The sequence below is a fragment of the Emydura macquarii genome, unplaced genomic scaffold (assembly GCF_026122565.2).
Source record: "Emydura macquarii macquarii isolate MOO-44397 ecotype Brisbane River unplaced genomic scaffold, CSIRO-AGI_Emac_v2 contig_431, whole genome shotgun sequence".
In the NCBI taxonomy this organism is placed as follows: domain Eukaryota; kingdom Metazoa; phylum Chordata; order Testudines; family Chelidae; genus Emydura; species Emydura macquarii.
Genome location: NW_027130568.1, coordinates 11,583,150 through 11,597,737, shown reverse-complemented (window position 1 = coordinate 11,597,737; position 14,588 = coordinate 11,583,150). Strand labels below are relative to the sequence as shown.

The following is a 14,588-nucleotide window of genomic DNA, read 5'->3' as shown; positions in this document are numbered from 1 at the left end:
GTTAAAAGCAGTGCAGGGCGCTGCGGGAGGTGTGTGTGGCTCTGGGCTAAGGGGGCCTGGCTCTGGTGATCACACCCCCCAATCCCTCCCCGGCGCTCCCAGAGGGGGACAGAGCCCAGGTAAGACGAAAAGGGGGTGGGAACCGGCGCGCGAGGGGGGGGGCCTGGTTCCAAAACACTCCAGTCCGGGAAGGGGGTTTAAAGGAGCAGCCCCATAGCCATGCTGTCTGCCCTGCCCGGGCTGCCCTCCTTTGGGGGCGGGTGAGCTCCCTGGAGCTCGGACACTCGTGCTGCTCAGCAATCGCTCTCTCCAGAGCAGGGAAGGGGATCTGATCTGATCTGATCTGGGGGGCAGTAGGCGGGGGTTGTTCGAAGCTGCATTTGTAAAAGGTACCCTAGATCGAGTGGCTGTTGCTAACATACACAAGTGCTGCCGTGTCCTACCGGGTGGGTGTGGGGAGCGTGGGGCTTTCGTTTCTGCTCTCTGCTGAACAACGAAAACTTAAAATGGGGAATAGGGTGACCAGAGGAGAGAAGGGCCAGGCTGATGGGAGCCGGAGCCTCAGCCCTTCCTATGTGGGGGTATGTGTTAGGTTGGCAAGTACCAGCCACTGTACAAAAGGAATTGGGGGTTTGTCTCCTCTGCTCCTGTGGAGAGCCCCCTTGGCAATATTTGACAATATTTGGTTTCCTACTAGTAATTATTTTCCCTTGCTAACCTTAACCCTAGCCTCACTTCCCCAAATCTGATCATTAGTGTGGTACGGGAGAGGTATATTTGTTTCCCAGCGCTTTCCAGCCTCTCCGGCCTGCCCCCAGGGCCCAAGCTTTACTCGGTGTGAGAGTTGTGTTGGCGACTTGCAACAAGCCTGAGGGTTGTGCGCAATACCTGTATAAAATAGACCAGATTACAGGGACCTGCATCTTTAATACACAGGGTCAGACCAAGACCATAAAAACTACCGATTCCAGCCTTGCGGTCAATGTGAAATGAGTTTGATCCAGCTCCCAGTGGAGAGGTGTTTATATCATTCAAACTGCTACACAGTAGGCACTCTTAGTTGTAGTCTGGGTAAATAAACTGAGGATTGAATGAACCACAGAGACTGAACTTTCTCACTGCTAGAGTTGGTCCTTCCAGATCAATAGTGAGGCACACTGACAAAGCCACGTAGAAAAGCTTGTTCTGCTGCTGTTTGTGCTGTAGCGTCTCCGTGGGGTGTTGTCAAGTCAGTTTCTTTCATAAGCACTACACAGTGGTTGTAACAAGGCTCCAAAGTGCCCTAGGGCAACAATAGTTTAGGGGACCCCTTCCTGATTCCAAAATGCATCCACCCTGGTTTATCTTCCCCACAGCCCCCCTCCAACTGCCCTCTTCTTTAGCTCCTCCCTAGGTCCTCCCAGCCCCAATCCAGCCTCCAGCCCCCTCCGGCTTCCTCCTCTCTGTTCCCCCATAGCTTTAATCCAGCCCTTCCAGTCCCCAGCTCTTGCTTAGCTTCCCTTCAGCTCCCTCATGACCCTCCTACAGACCCACTGTCTTCCCTCCCCTCTCCTCCCCCCCCCCCGTTTGGATTCAATCCTCCCAGCTCTCCCTCAACCGCTCTCCTTCAGTCCTGCCCTCAACTCCCCCTGACCGGATCCAATCATCCCCCCTCCAACCCCTTTTAGCTCCTCTCTGCCCCCACTTCCCTCATTGCCCTCCCTTGGTGGCTCCTCTGTTTGGCCCCCCATAGCCTCATAAGCCCTTGTGCAACTGTGCCACTTCCCCTACTACAGCTATGCCATTGGCATTCATTCATACCAAAATGAAGTTCACAGCAGGAAATGCTTCATCTTAATATTGGTGATCAGATGAGGTTGGACACAAGCTGTGTTAAATTTATTTATTTATTTGTATTACTGTAGCACCGGGGCGCCCTAGTTATGGACCATACCACTCCATGTGTTTGACCACTTTGGCTACCCCTGGGCTAATTTGTAACACTCTGGAGGCTGAGGCTTTGACCTGATGATAGACATGTAGGGCTTGTATCATCTGCTGTCAGATGATTTGTTTATATTTCCCTCCCACTTCCTTTCTCTAGGTTGCAGTTGTGCAAGGGATGACGTAATTATGGCGACACATTGCACCTGGAGGACTGTGTATGACTGAAATCTACAAAAGTCTGAGGAAAAAGTGAAAAGGGAATCCCTTGTCAGTGGTTGCCCTGGTGCTACACGACGTTGTTTTGCCTAGCATGGAGGCAGATGGCTTAGAGTGGCTGGTGGTTCCAGTGCACCAGCTGGTTTCCTGGGGTGCAGCTGGTGCGATGGTATTTGGAGGTGTGGTGCCATACATCCCCCAGTACAGAGACATCAAAAGGACACAGAATGCAGAGGGCTTTTCGACCTATGTGTGTCTAGTATTATTAGTGGCCAATATTTTAAGAATACTCTTTTGGTAAGTTGGTAACATTTTTTTTTATTCTCTTAGTGTTTATTCTTTTTCTCTCTAGCTGATTTAAAAGCTTCAGATGTGAGGCCTCTGAGGATGTAATATTTGGTGGGGTCCCCCCTGCCTTTAAAGATGTGAAGCAGAATTCAGTCTTGGTGAACCTGGGTGCATCTGCATCAAGCTAGAGCTCATGTACCAAATGCATTTGTCTCTTGTGTCTTCCTGATGTAGTTACCTACATTAATAAGTTGCATTTCAAAACTTCAAACACTTAGGCTAATAGTGGATGCTAGTGACAAGCCCATACCTAAAGTAGTTCAGAAAAATCTCTTTCTGCGCCCCCTCACAACCCTACAAGTTGCTCCGTGCAAGTGGGCCTCCCCTGAAGTCAGTACAGCAGACCTCTGTGCCCACATTGACTTCAGTGGGGGTCTACCCATGGAGTTCCTTGCAGGATCAGAGCCCAAAATTTAAAGATCTACTCTTTAAAAAGCAGACTAACAAGAAACATTGGAAGAAGGTCCCCATTTCAAAATGATTACATATCTTTAAAACCTCACATGCAAAGGACATTTAAAGGCAAATTTGCTCAGAAATCTAGGCTTTATTTTTATGAATCAAGAGAACTGATCTCATGTGTCTCTCCCCACCTTCCCCCATAGAAATAAACGTTAAAAACAAATATTCCCCTGCAGTTTTGTGACTTGGCAACTACAGCTTTGGGAAACTGAGAATCTAAAAGTGAAATTGACTAGGAAATAACAATGAGAAAACCAGAAACTATTCTGAGAACAGTTTGCCTAATGGAGGATTGCTGGTGGTCTGTAGAGAGCTGACCCTTCACATGCTGGCTCCTCCTACCTGTTTCCAGTTTGTAAAAGTTCCCCAGGCTCTTGACCGCAAAGAGGAGCCTGGATTCTCATAAAAAAACATCTGCAAGTGTACTGCTATACAGGAGTAGAGGAAACGGGGGGCTGTTCTCTGGGACCAGGGCTAGAAGTGGGATCTAGGAGTCATCTGTAGTACCAGGACTACCTTTGGAATTGTATTTACAGAGGAATGGAAAAAAGGGAGAAAGCATGTGGAAGAAAAGAGGAGCATGTGGCAGTGAAGAATAAGTGGAGAATGGGGGAGAGAATTGGGCAAGGGAAACAAAATAAACGAAACTGTTAAGTGATGAGGACGAAATGAGAAGTGAAAAGCCAAAGTGGACAGTATAACTTCTTTTTCAAATATGTCAAAATACCTACAACAATAAAGACAGTTAAATACTTCACTATTCCATGTAAGCACTATCATTAACAGAGAGATGCAGTGCAATTGCTGTCCATGAGACCATCATTATGAAGACGAGGCCCGTAATATGAAAAAAATGCGAGAATCCCTAATTTTTAGTTTATTTTAAGTGCTCAAACTAAGAAATATATAAAGTGTAAATAGCATAAAAAAAAGTTGGAAGAAGTTTAAAAATTGTAAACATCTTAGTGAGTTATTTGTAAAATGGGAAAGGAAACACTTTTAAAAAAAAAAAAAATTGTTTCTACCTAATGGTGTCCTTTTGTCCTATACATTATAACAATTTCTCTAAAGCTTTGGATGCTCTAGGTTTTGATCCTGAAAGTCCTGGCATTGTTTTAAACTGCTTCAGCTGGGTCCAGAGCACACAGAGGCAGACTATAAAATGCTCTGTCACAGTTATCAAGTGAGTGTGGCCTGTTTTTTAAAAAAAGTTCAAAGTATGTGAAGCAGCCACCCCTACTGGGTAAATACTCTGGGCTTGACTTTGCAAAACCTTAAGGTTCTGATTCTTCCACTCTCACTCACAGTGAATAGTTCCTTGCTGTTCAAGAACTTCCACTGAAATACAAGCTAAAGACAAAAAGATCTGTATACTGTTCATTATAAAGCAACTGATATGATAATAAACTAGTATAGCCTTAAGAGGATACATCACCCAATGAAAAGGTTACAGCATCTGTGGTATTGCATTCTGTACAGTGCTCCAAGAAAGTGCTCCTTTTGGTGAATACAGATCTGATGCATGTGAGTGATTAATGCACAAAGAGCAAGATTCAGTTTTTAAAGGTTAGGTACTCTTAATCATGTCAGAGAGCAGCTCAGAAACTCTCTCTCTTTGTTGTTGTTGTTAAGCATAATAATTTTCCATAGTAATCTTACTGCTGTGACCAACTTGGGCAAGATCACTGCGTATAGATACTAAAATTTATGATTACTGTAAAGGTGTATATAGATAAAGATAAGAGTACAATGATAAGAGTTCAAAGTAAAAAGGCCTATTGGATCATTTGGTCCATCCTTCTGCCAAGATAAGGCTGTTCCCTACAATGAAGCTTCTAGTGTTTTGTCCATTCTAGTTTTAAAAGCACCATGGGATGAGACTTCCACTTACCCCCCCTTAGGAGATTATTGATCCATGCCTCTGTCAAGCTGGTTTTCTTGAAATTCAACCTAAATTCTCTTTTCCTACGTTCCCCCCCTCCTGGCTATAAACATATGTACCATGCTAATTGCTCTCTCTTTTTGTCTAAGTGAACAAATAAGTGTGTGTTTGTTTGCATATGTATTCTGTCTCTCATATGTAATGTCTATAAATACTTGAAGGGTCTAATTATTTTATTCCTCCAGCCCCAGTCATTGTTTAGCATTGCTGTTCATATTTAATTATCTTTCATTTCAAGTAATTTATGGTATTCCCTGATCACTTTTGTTTTCCTTTGTCAATTCCTTTGAGTTTGTCAGTATCTTTCTGGAAATGTTGTTCCCTGAATTGAACACACTATAGCAGGTGTACACCAGAGAGAGAGAGACTCTTACCTCACTTTATTGTGATGTATTGCCTCTGAGCATGTTCTCACAAATTGCTGGCTTTTTTTTTTTTTTTTGTAATTATAGCACAGTGCATGCTGCTATCTAACTTTCTGCCTGCACCTTTCAATAAGGCCTTCTAGATTCACCCTCACATTCAATATGTGTTTTATCCCCATGTGACTTGCTTGCTTTTTCCAAAATGAATCCCACATATTTTCTGCTCATGATTCTACTATGATAAGAGGGTTCAGTGCCTGCATAGTGTGTCTGCTGTGCATGTTCCTAGCACACGCTCAATCCTGATGCCTTGTCCTTTCCCTTCCCCCACAATCTCCAAAATACCTGGTTTCATGCAGTAACAGGGGAAGACCACATAATCCCATGCACTGTGCCGATCTGTGCTATGGGGACCCCACTCCATACCCCATCCCTATAACCTGCCCCTCTTTTTTAATTTAAAAAATCAAGTAGCTTTAAAGCAGGAAGAGTATGACCTTCTCCTTGCCCCCCAATCTGCAAATATAACCTTTACTTTCCAACCTCCATGGGATCTACTGTTAAGTGCCTCTACAGCCAAGCTAGCATGGCAGGACAGTGATACTAGCTCAGAAATTAGCACTAAAGGCAAGAATCATGATCCAGTCTCTGTTAGATACTTCTTTTCAAGATTTCCCCATCAGTTATTCCACTGCCAGGGAAAGAGGATAATCTTTTTTTTTTTTTTTTTTTTTTTTTTTAAATAGTCAAAGAACTCCGTTTTCTGCCCCATCTCTTGTCCTCTCTCCTCTAATTCTTCATTTTATGGCATTATCAAAGATTGAGAACTTGTCTTCCAATGATGACAGTCATGTGATATGTTTAACTTTGCCTTTTCAGCATTATGTTTCCCTTGTTCAAAACGCTTCTAAAGTTTTCTTTTGAAGTGAGATCTAAAAATAATATTAAATAAAAATAACTTTCTTCAGGGTTTTTGGCATAGTTCTGTTCAAGTAGCAGGTTTCTTTCTGCAACCAGGCCTTTGCTGAAGGGCAGTGTGAGAAGACTTGCACCCAGAAATGATAAAGCTGTACTATAGATAATAGTAGGCCTTATTCTGCTTTCCTTGTACATGCAGAACTCCTGTTAAAAATCGCTGGGAGTTTGGATGTGCAAGCTGTAATGGTTATGGACTAGCTGCACCACTGTCCCTTCTTTGGGTCTCATGAGTGCAACTCCTACAGGTGTCAGGCCTCACGCTTTTACCTTTCTTGGGGTGGAATTCCCACAAGTTGCTCATCCTCAGACAAAGACCTGGGTTACAGCATCCTGGGTGAGTGACATCTAGGTTTTTTGTGTCTCCCAGCTCACTTACCTCCCTCTGCCTTTTCTAGGGTTTTTGAGGTTTTAGCTCTCCTTTGATCCCAAGCTTAGCCTCTGGAAGGGTACCCCTTTCTAGCCAAGCTGGAGCCAGCCATTGTTTATGACTCCTTTGAAGCTTCCTACCTGAGGCTGACTTATCTGAGTCACTGTTTTACCTTTCCTGCTTGGTTCTTTAGCACCCCTTTGCAGCCTCCTTTGACTTACCTCCAGGTATTCCGGCAGGCAGCAATACACAATTGAACAAGGAAACAGTCCTACCTAGTTTTCATAAAATATAATACAGGCATTTTCCCTGTTTGTCACACAAGCATCTGACCCAATATGTTGATTCTTATGTACTAAGTCTTTGACCCTTTTTAATACATCATCTAAAAAAACCTTTTACACGTACACTGGAGCTTCCATCTGCAAGGTAATGAGCAACCTCAGCCACCTGGGAGTAGAACACATGTGACGTGACTCGTGAGTTTTTGTGCAGATCTTGAAAATATCTGTGAGCATGAATGCAAAAAAGTAGTTGTGTGAATGTGCATGATAGATTGACTGGCAATCTGTGAAAAAACTCTCTGCATTTTAAAAAAATCTCGTCTTCATCAGCATTCTTATTAGTGAGCCGGGATGTCACGTCCTTGTCTCTGAATTAGCCTGTGACTGGGCAGACAAGTCAAATCCTGTGTGTGATTATGAAAGTGTCTTATGTGACATGATGGAAAAGACATCATGTGCTCGCCTCTAGTTTGGTGCTGAGGATGCTACTCACCTAGCAGGGCTGGTCAGACACATAGGAAAATAAATAAACAATGATTTCTGTGGACCACCCTTTGTCGTAGAAAGGGTCGGGAGAAGAAGCTTCATTCAACACTGCTCACTAGAATCTGATGATTTTGTTGACAAGTTCATCATAATGGGGTTTCCTGAGTTTGCGGCATAAAATGTCCCACTGACTGAAATAACTTCAGGGTTTGTGTAGTATTAGCAGAATAATTACTTGGCCTAAGCCAAGCAAAGGAAATTGGAATAGATTTCTCTGAAGTAGATGATAGGCGTTCTAGTTACATCCTGATAAGTAAGATTAGCCAACAGTAGTTCTGTTTCCTGCTGTGCTCAGCAGACTGGAGTCTTTTGAGTCTGGTGCAGTTTTTTGCCTCATCAAATTTAAAGATGTACTAACTGTCATATCAGGTTACCTGTGACTTTTTATTTTAATTTTTTTTTTGTAATGGCAGTATAAAACACTGTAGCCTTTGCTCCACTAATTAAAAAATAGGAATTGTTGATAGGCCAGACTGGCATTTCCTGAGCTGAAGTGCCCAAGATATGAGTTGGGGAAAACATGTGACTGTAGTCTCCTGAATAAAAAAACATTTTCCTTTGTCTTAACTTCGCATATTTGTTCTTTGTCAGCCAAAGAAACAATGAGCGTGCAGCTGCTGCAGTCCATTTACTGCCTTGGTGTGCATTAAAGTCCTGGTGGCAGATCTTCGGCTGGTATGAATTGTCACGGCTCAGTTCGCTTGAGTGGAGTTCTGAAAGTTCACGCCAACTGAGGATAATGTCCCTGATCCCAGGCCAACTGAAGTAAATGGAAAGATTCCCTCTGACTTTGAGGGCTTGGGATTATGCAGTTCACCTTGGATTCCTCTAGATGGGCTTTGACATATAAAGCTTCTTGTCCATTTGAATATTATTTATTTATTTGCATGATCATAACATGTAGAAGTCCTAGTCGTCATAGATCAAGACTGCACAGTACAAACCCAGATCCAAAAGTTGGTTCCTGCCCCAAGGATCTTACAGTCTTAAGTATAAGACAAGATACAGGTGGGTGGATACAGGCAGATGGGGTAGAACAAGGGGGGGAAAAAAGAGATAATATCGGGGAATCACAAGTTGCAGCAACATTTTTTCCTAAAGGTTTTAGTTTTAGTGGGTCACTTCCCTGAAACCGTTCAGCAGTGTCAAAAAGCTTCCAGCCCTGGAGGAGTTCTCCTTAGTAAAGCTTCTGAGACTGATTTAAGGGACATTTCCAGTTTTTAAGATCTGAAGCTATTTTGAAAAAGTTCAGGTCAGTCCTCAGCTTTCAGATTACTTTTTGAGCATGTGTATTCCACTTGACCTCATTTATTTTAATCAAAACAACAAGCCCAGGCCCAAGCAAGTCTCTAACAAGGACTTGGGTTCAGTGTTGCTTAGGATAAACTCTGATATATTGCAGTGGTGCCTGGGAGCCCCAGTCATTGACCAGGACCCTATTGTTCTAGGTACTATACAAACACAGAACAAAAATGATGGTCTCTGCCCCCAAAGAGTTTACACTCTAGCCTGCATAGTATGAAGGGGAAAGGTAGGCAGCTGCTGTTACAGCTCACTGTTCTCCACACTGGCAAGTCCTCAGTTCAGATAGTGAGTGATCTAGGGCTGTCTATTAGTAGAACTGTTTGCAGGATGGAAGAAAACTTCTGCTTCTTAGACTTTATTTTGGCTTCATAGGTTAAAAATAATGGCTGGTCACTACTGTTTTGTGAAGGTGAGAACCGACCAGCAAAGGAGCACCCTAATAGAGACAGTGTCAGGGTAGGAGGATGCATTGTACATAGCAGCTTTCCCACAGTAAGCTCAGTTACTAAAGAAGGACACTTCTCTTCTTGATCATTTAGTCTTTTTCAACAAACTTTATTTTGTACAGGAAGAATAAAATATAAATGTAGGTTTTAATGTATTATTCTGTGCCACACAAAATCCTGGATGTTCACATACCTAGAACCAGTCCTTAGCAGGCAGGTCATATTTTGAAACTAGTTTTCTTTTTTACACTTCCTGCTGACTTCCATTGTGGTGCTGCATCATGCTGTCTCTCATGTGACTGATGGTTTGCGTTACACAGTATCAGCCTGCAACACAGCTCTTCCCTGCTTAGAATCTCTTACTTTGCAAACAGCAGAAGAATTTGACCTGGGCTTTAAACAAAAGGTTAGTGTACTAAGCTTTCACATCCAAATACTGGCATTCAAACCCAGTTTGGCTGTTAGTGAAGCTGAGGTTAGTTTCCATCAACTTCTTGCTTTTTAGATGGAAAAACTGATATACAGTTTGGCTTGTCTCCACATCTGCAGTTTCTGTCAGGGTAGGCCCAGGACTGGAATAACAGGATGGTTGCAAGAGGATTGAGGTGCATTGGTGGAGTTATTCAGATAAACTCAGAGTGACTAGTCAGTCTGGCTGGCTCTCGCCTAGTTGTTCAGCCTCTACGTTTTATGAACATTAACAGTGGATTAACTATTAAGATTTTTTAAAAACCAAAACTATTACTGGTATTTAAAGAAAGTTAAAAAGAAAACAGAACTTTTTTTCTGTGATCGTTTAAAATGTTGTCTAAATAGAAAGGAAACTACTTTGAAGTCTGACATTGGACACCCCAAATACCACACAGTTGTTTAGCTATATGATAGTTAGACAGCTAGAAACTCAGAAAAAAAGAACAATAAACAAATCCCTTCAGTCTTTTATCTTCTTTCCCAGAGCCCCATTCAGTACCCTAAGAATCCTTCCTACTTTTATAAACATCTTTACTGTTCCCACCCCTAAGCTCTGCTTTGGCAAAAATATTAATCACCTTTGGCAGGCAGGGAGGGGTTGAATGCTGCTTCTGAAACATCCAGAATGCTCACTACCCAGCAACACAAGGCTCTTCCCCTCTTCCAGTCTCTGTCACCTCTCCAGCCCATTTGGAAATGGAGAGGTAAGAGATTCTGAAATTGGGGATACTCCACATCCTGCTGTCTCTGTGCTCTTACCAGGTTGGCTCCTGAACCTTCATTTCAAACACACACTGGAGTCTACTGGAGTCATCCTGAGGAATGCTTCCCCCGTGTTAATTTCCATGGTGTTGACCAAAATAGGAGCTGTTTGCTTTTACGTGGTTTAGAATAGAACATGCACAGTATCTAGATGAAAAATTTCACTTGAAATGTGTTGGTTAGTCAGAATGAAAGTTTATGTAATGTAACTTTTATCCTCGGTGTGCTGGGGTTTGTTAAAACCTAAATTTCTCAGACATTGTTTGAAGTTACTATAGAAACCTTGCCATTCATGTTCTGTCTCGGGTGAATTCTCTCTCTTACGTAGTGTGGTGGGGTTTTTTGTTGTTTTTGGTTTTTTTAACTAAGTGCTAGATGACACAGAGGGTTGATAATGCACCTCTCCATGTCTTTTCTGATTGCTAGTTATAATGTGACATCTGCTTTTGGTGATTATAAATTGTTTTATAGTCTGACAGCTGGTAGCCTGAGGCAATTAACTTTTCTGTTTTGTAATAGGCAGATATCTGCATCACAGTTGGTATTGTTAGTGGCAGTCCCAACAAATGTACCAAGGAGTGAACAAGCCAGTAGAGACTCGACAGGTTGTCTCTGTGTCAGGCTTGAAGAACATTAGCGTGGTAATAAGGAGAAACTAATACCACTCCTGTCCATGCGGTACCTGTCCTGTGAATAAATAGAACTTCAGCCTCCAGTGCTGCCAATTGAGTGGGTCTCAATGTCTGAGGGATTTACTAGCGTCTAGAAGCACTAAATTAGCTTTTTTTTTTTTTTTTTTTTTTTAAATACAGTAAGGGGATAAATACAGTATTTCATACACCTAGTGTAGACCAGAGGACTTTTGGTGATAGTTGCTAACAGTGGGGAAGAATCTCCCCTCTCTTTTCCTGAATGAAAGGTGGATGAAACTAGTGGACTGGCCTAGTTTCTTAGTTTTGAAGCCTCCAGCAGAACAACTAATTTGGGCTCCTCAGTTGCCAGGTCCCGAGATTTGCTGTGCAACACTCCCAAACTCCTCTGTCATGCCAGCATGGTACTGGCTCAGTAATGGGTCCAGAACTTGTGTGTGTTTTTGCTATCCTCTAGGTCCCCTCCTATCCCCAGTAGGGACATTCTGTTAAATAGAAGACGTGGGGAGCCTGTGTTGTGTCATGGCCATGTTAGAGGGATAAATAACTTGAGGACCCTGGGGAATCAGGCTCTGGCCACAGAGATGTGTGTGATGCTCCTCTCGCTACACCCATGGAGCTCTGGGTCGTGATCAGTGAAATGCAAACTGTCATTGGTGGATTCTATACATCAGGGTCCCCGGAAACTGCAGATTCAGCAGTATTGGCTGAGTTTGTCCTGGCAAGAATCAGGGACACAGAATGGGTAAAAATGGCAGTTCTACTTTGCTCCACTCCATCCTCTTTCTTCCTGACTCAGTGGAGACCCTACCTGGGTTCTCTGTGGATGAGAGAGGGTGTTTCCACAATTGGCTGCATCATTTCCCCGCCCTTCAGCAATCCTCCAAATTTGTTAATGCTGACCCTACCATGGTACGGTCTCCCACAAACTGACACCCCACTCCTCCCAAGGCATTAGCTGAGGAGGAGGAGGCCTTGTTGCAGCCATGTCCCAGGAGACATTGTGAAGATTCATGGTCTCATTTGATAGCCGCCTTTAACTACCTAAAAGCAGGTTCCAGAGAGGATGGAGCTAGGCTCTTTTCAGTGGTGGCAGATGACAGAACTAGGAGCAATGGTCTCAAGTTGCCATGGGGGAGGTCTAGGCTGGATATTAGGAAAAACATTTTCATTAGGAGGGTGGTAGAGATGGTGGAATCTCCATCCTTAGAAGTTTTTAAGGTGCAGCTTGACAAAGCCCTGGCTGGGATGATTTAGTTGGGGTTGGTCTTGCTTTGAGCAGGGGGTTGGACTAGATACCTCCTGAGATCCCTTCCAATCTTATATTCTATGATTCTATGAATCTATGATTATGGATGGCCCCAGTTCTGCAAGACTGGACAGCTAACCCCAGCTTCATTTCCCTATCTGTTCCATTGGGGCAAACTGGCCACCCCAAAAGGGAAAATTCCAAGGAAACTCAGCAAGTCCAGACTTAAGGGCTTTCCAGTTTCTCCCCAGTACCTGGGCATAAACTACATGGGGGCCGATATGACCCATAACAAAATTTGAATCCCCCTAAAGCTCATTGTGTAAGTAAAGGACTCCTTCAACATTCATACAATGTTATGTATTGGTTTGCAAGCACACTTAACAGCAAACACCCTTGGTACTGTCCCAGCAACTCGTTGGCTAGCTCAGTGCTCTGTCAGGAAAGGAACTCAAGTTAAAGAATTATATCCAGACTCTTGCTCCTTGGAGGTATTTATGAGAGAGACTCAGTGTATGGGAGACCTTACCTTGGACCCTCAGTCATACTAATGACTCATTATAGTATACCTTGCATTTGCCAAAGCTTTGTTTGTAAAACATGAACTAAACAAATCATCACCCTGCCCCTGTAAGTGTTGTCTCCTGTCGTCTTAGCCGATGGGAACATGATATTTGTGATGTAATGAGCAGGGCCTGGGTGACTGTTTTGTGAATGTATTTGTAGTGGGAGCTAGGAAACATGGCCCAGAGTAAAGGAGTTGGTGAGATCACACTGTCTAGTTCCCTAAATCACTTCCTTGAACCAATAAGGATCTCCAAGTCATACACCCCAGCAGAGGTGTTTGAGCTGAGAGAGAAGTCACAATTGTGCATAGAGTCTACCTACAATAAATCAAATATATTTTGTACCAGAACTGCATGGGAAAGACTTTTCCTCTCTTCCATTCCTCTTCTTCCCCTCCACCCAACAAAAAATAAAGGCCCTACCTTCATTTGCTTACTGGTGATATCAGTTAGGTATTATAATGAGCTCTCCTACCTATAATGCAGGAAGAGGAACTTGGATAGCAGCCAGTCCTTACAAAAGAGTCTCATTTTCTATGAGAGAATCTAATGCAATCATGAAAGATAGACCCTTCATTAAGTATTGGCTGCTATCCAAGTTCCTCTTTCTGCATTATGTGTAGGAGAGTTCAGTAATTCCCACCAGACAGCATCAGCAAGCAAGGATAAATTAAATTGGAGGTCAGGAGGGGAGAAGCAGGGGAGAGAACCTTTTTTCTTCACTTTCCACAACTCTGTGATCAATCAAGTAACTGTTTCCTGCAACTCTGGAGTTCATTTCCCTAATCTTGGTCCAAACCAGTTCAAATCAGATGACTTTTGGGATATATTGCAATGTCCCTATCTTCTTCCAGACTTCTGGAATCATGAGCGTGCAGTAAGGATGTTCACAGGTTTGTTGGGGTACTGTTGGATTAAACATCAGAGATTGGTAGTTTGTTTTTTGAGGAATGGAATGGTATGGGCTTATGATTTAAAGTAATGTATTTTAAAATTGTATCTAGGGAACCTAATATGTCGTGCAGGAACTCTTTACTTTTTGTGTCTACACAATAGAGGAAAGGAATGTGTGTCTTATATTAATGCAATATAATTCTTTATCCCCTTTTATGGCTAGACCAAGTTTGCAAGTCTGCCTCTTCATTCAAGCTAATGGACCTGGTTCTTTAGGTCAGGTGACAGAAACTCTGCAGTTTGCACATTTGTTGCTTATGGTGGGTGATAAGGATACAATTGTCAAACACTCAAATAGGATTGAAGGGTGAAGGTAATTGGGTATAAAGCTCATCATCTTGAGATGTTTATATATTTTCTCTTTTTAGGTTTGGAAGGCATTTTGAGTCTCCTCTTCTGTGGCAAAGCATTATCATGATCATTACTATGTTACTGATGCTGAAACTATGCACTGAAGTACGTGTGTCAAATGAACTGAACATAAAACGTCGCTCCTTTTCAGGTTGGTAAAGGCAATTGGTCATTGCAGAATGAAATCTTCCTATATTAATTTCTAAGAAGTCTTATATTGTCACTGGGTTGGATGAAAATGTTTTGTATGTGGTGCAAACCATCATCTCTTGAGGATTCAACACAGCACTTTCTGAATGGCCTGTTAAAATCATTTTCATCCAGGAGTATTTAAAAATTTAGTTATTTTAAATGTGTCTTAGTTCAGTATAGAAAATAAAAATTCTCTTCTCTTTCATAT

At 42.7% G+C, this 14,588-nt stretch overlaps 1 protein-coding gene across 1 annotated transcript in view; it reads left to right on the top strand.

Moving 5' to 3' along the window:
- The window catches only part of SLC66A2 (solute carrier family 66 member 2), an 82,767-nt gene continuing 68,179 nt past the window's right edge, over positions 1-14,588 (top strand). Inside the window, exons 1-3 of the mRNA XM_067537541.1 lie at positions 1-119; positions 2,084-2,439; positions 14,206-14,339. Coding sequence (XP_067393642.1) covers positions 2,237-2,439; positions 14,206-14,339 — 337 coding nt within the window. The 5' untranslated portion in view covers positions 1-119; positions 2,084-2,236. The remainder of the gene's footprint in view (positions 120-2,083; positions 2,440-14,205; positions 14,340-14,588) is intronic.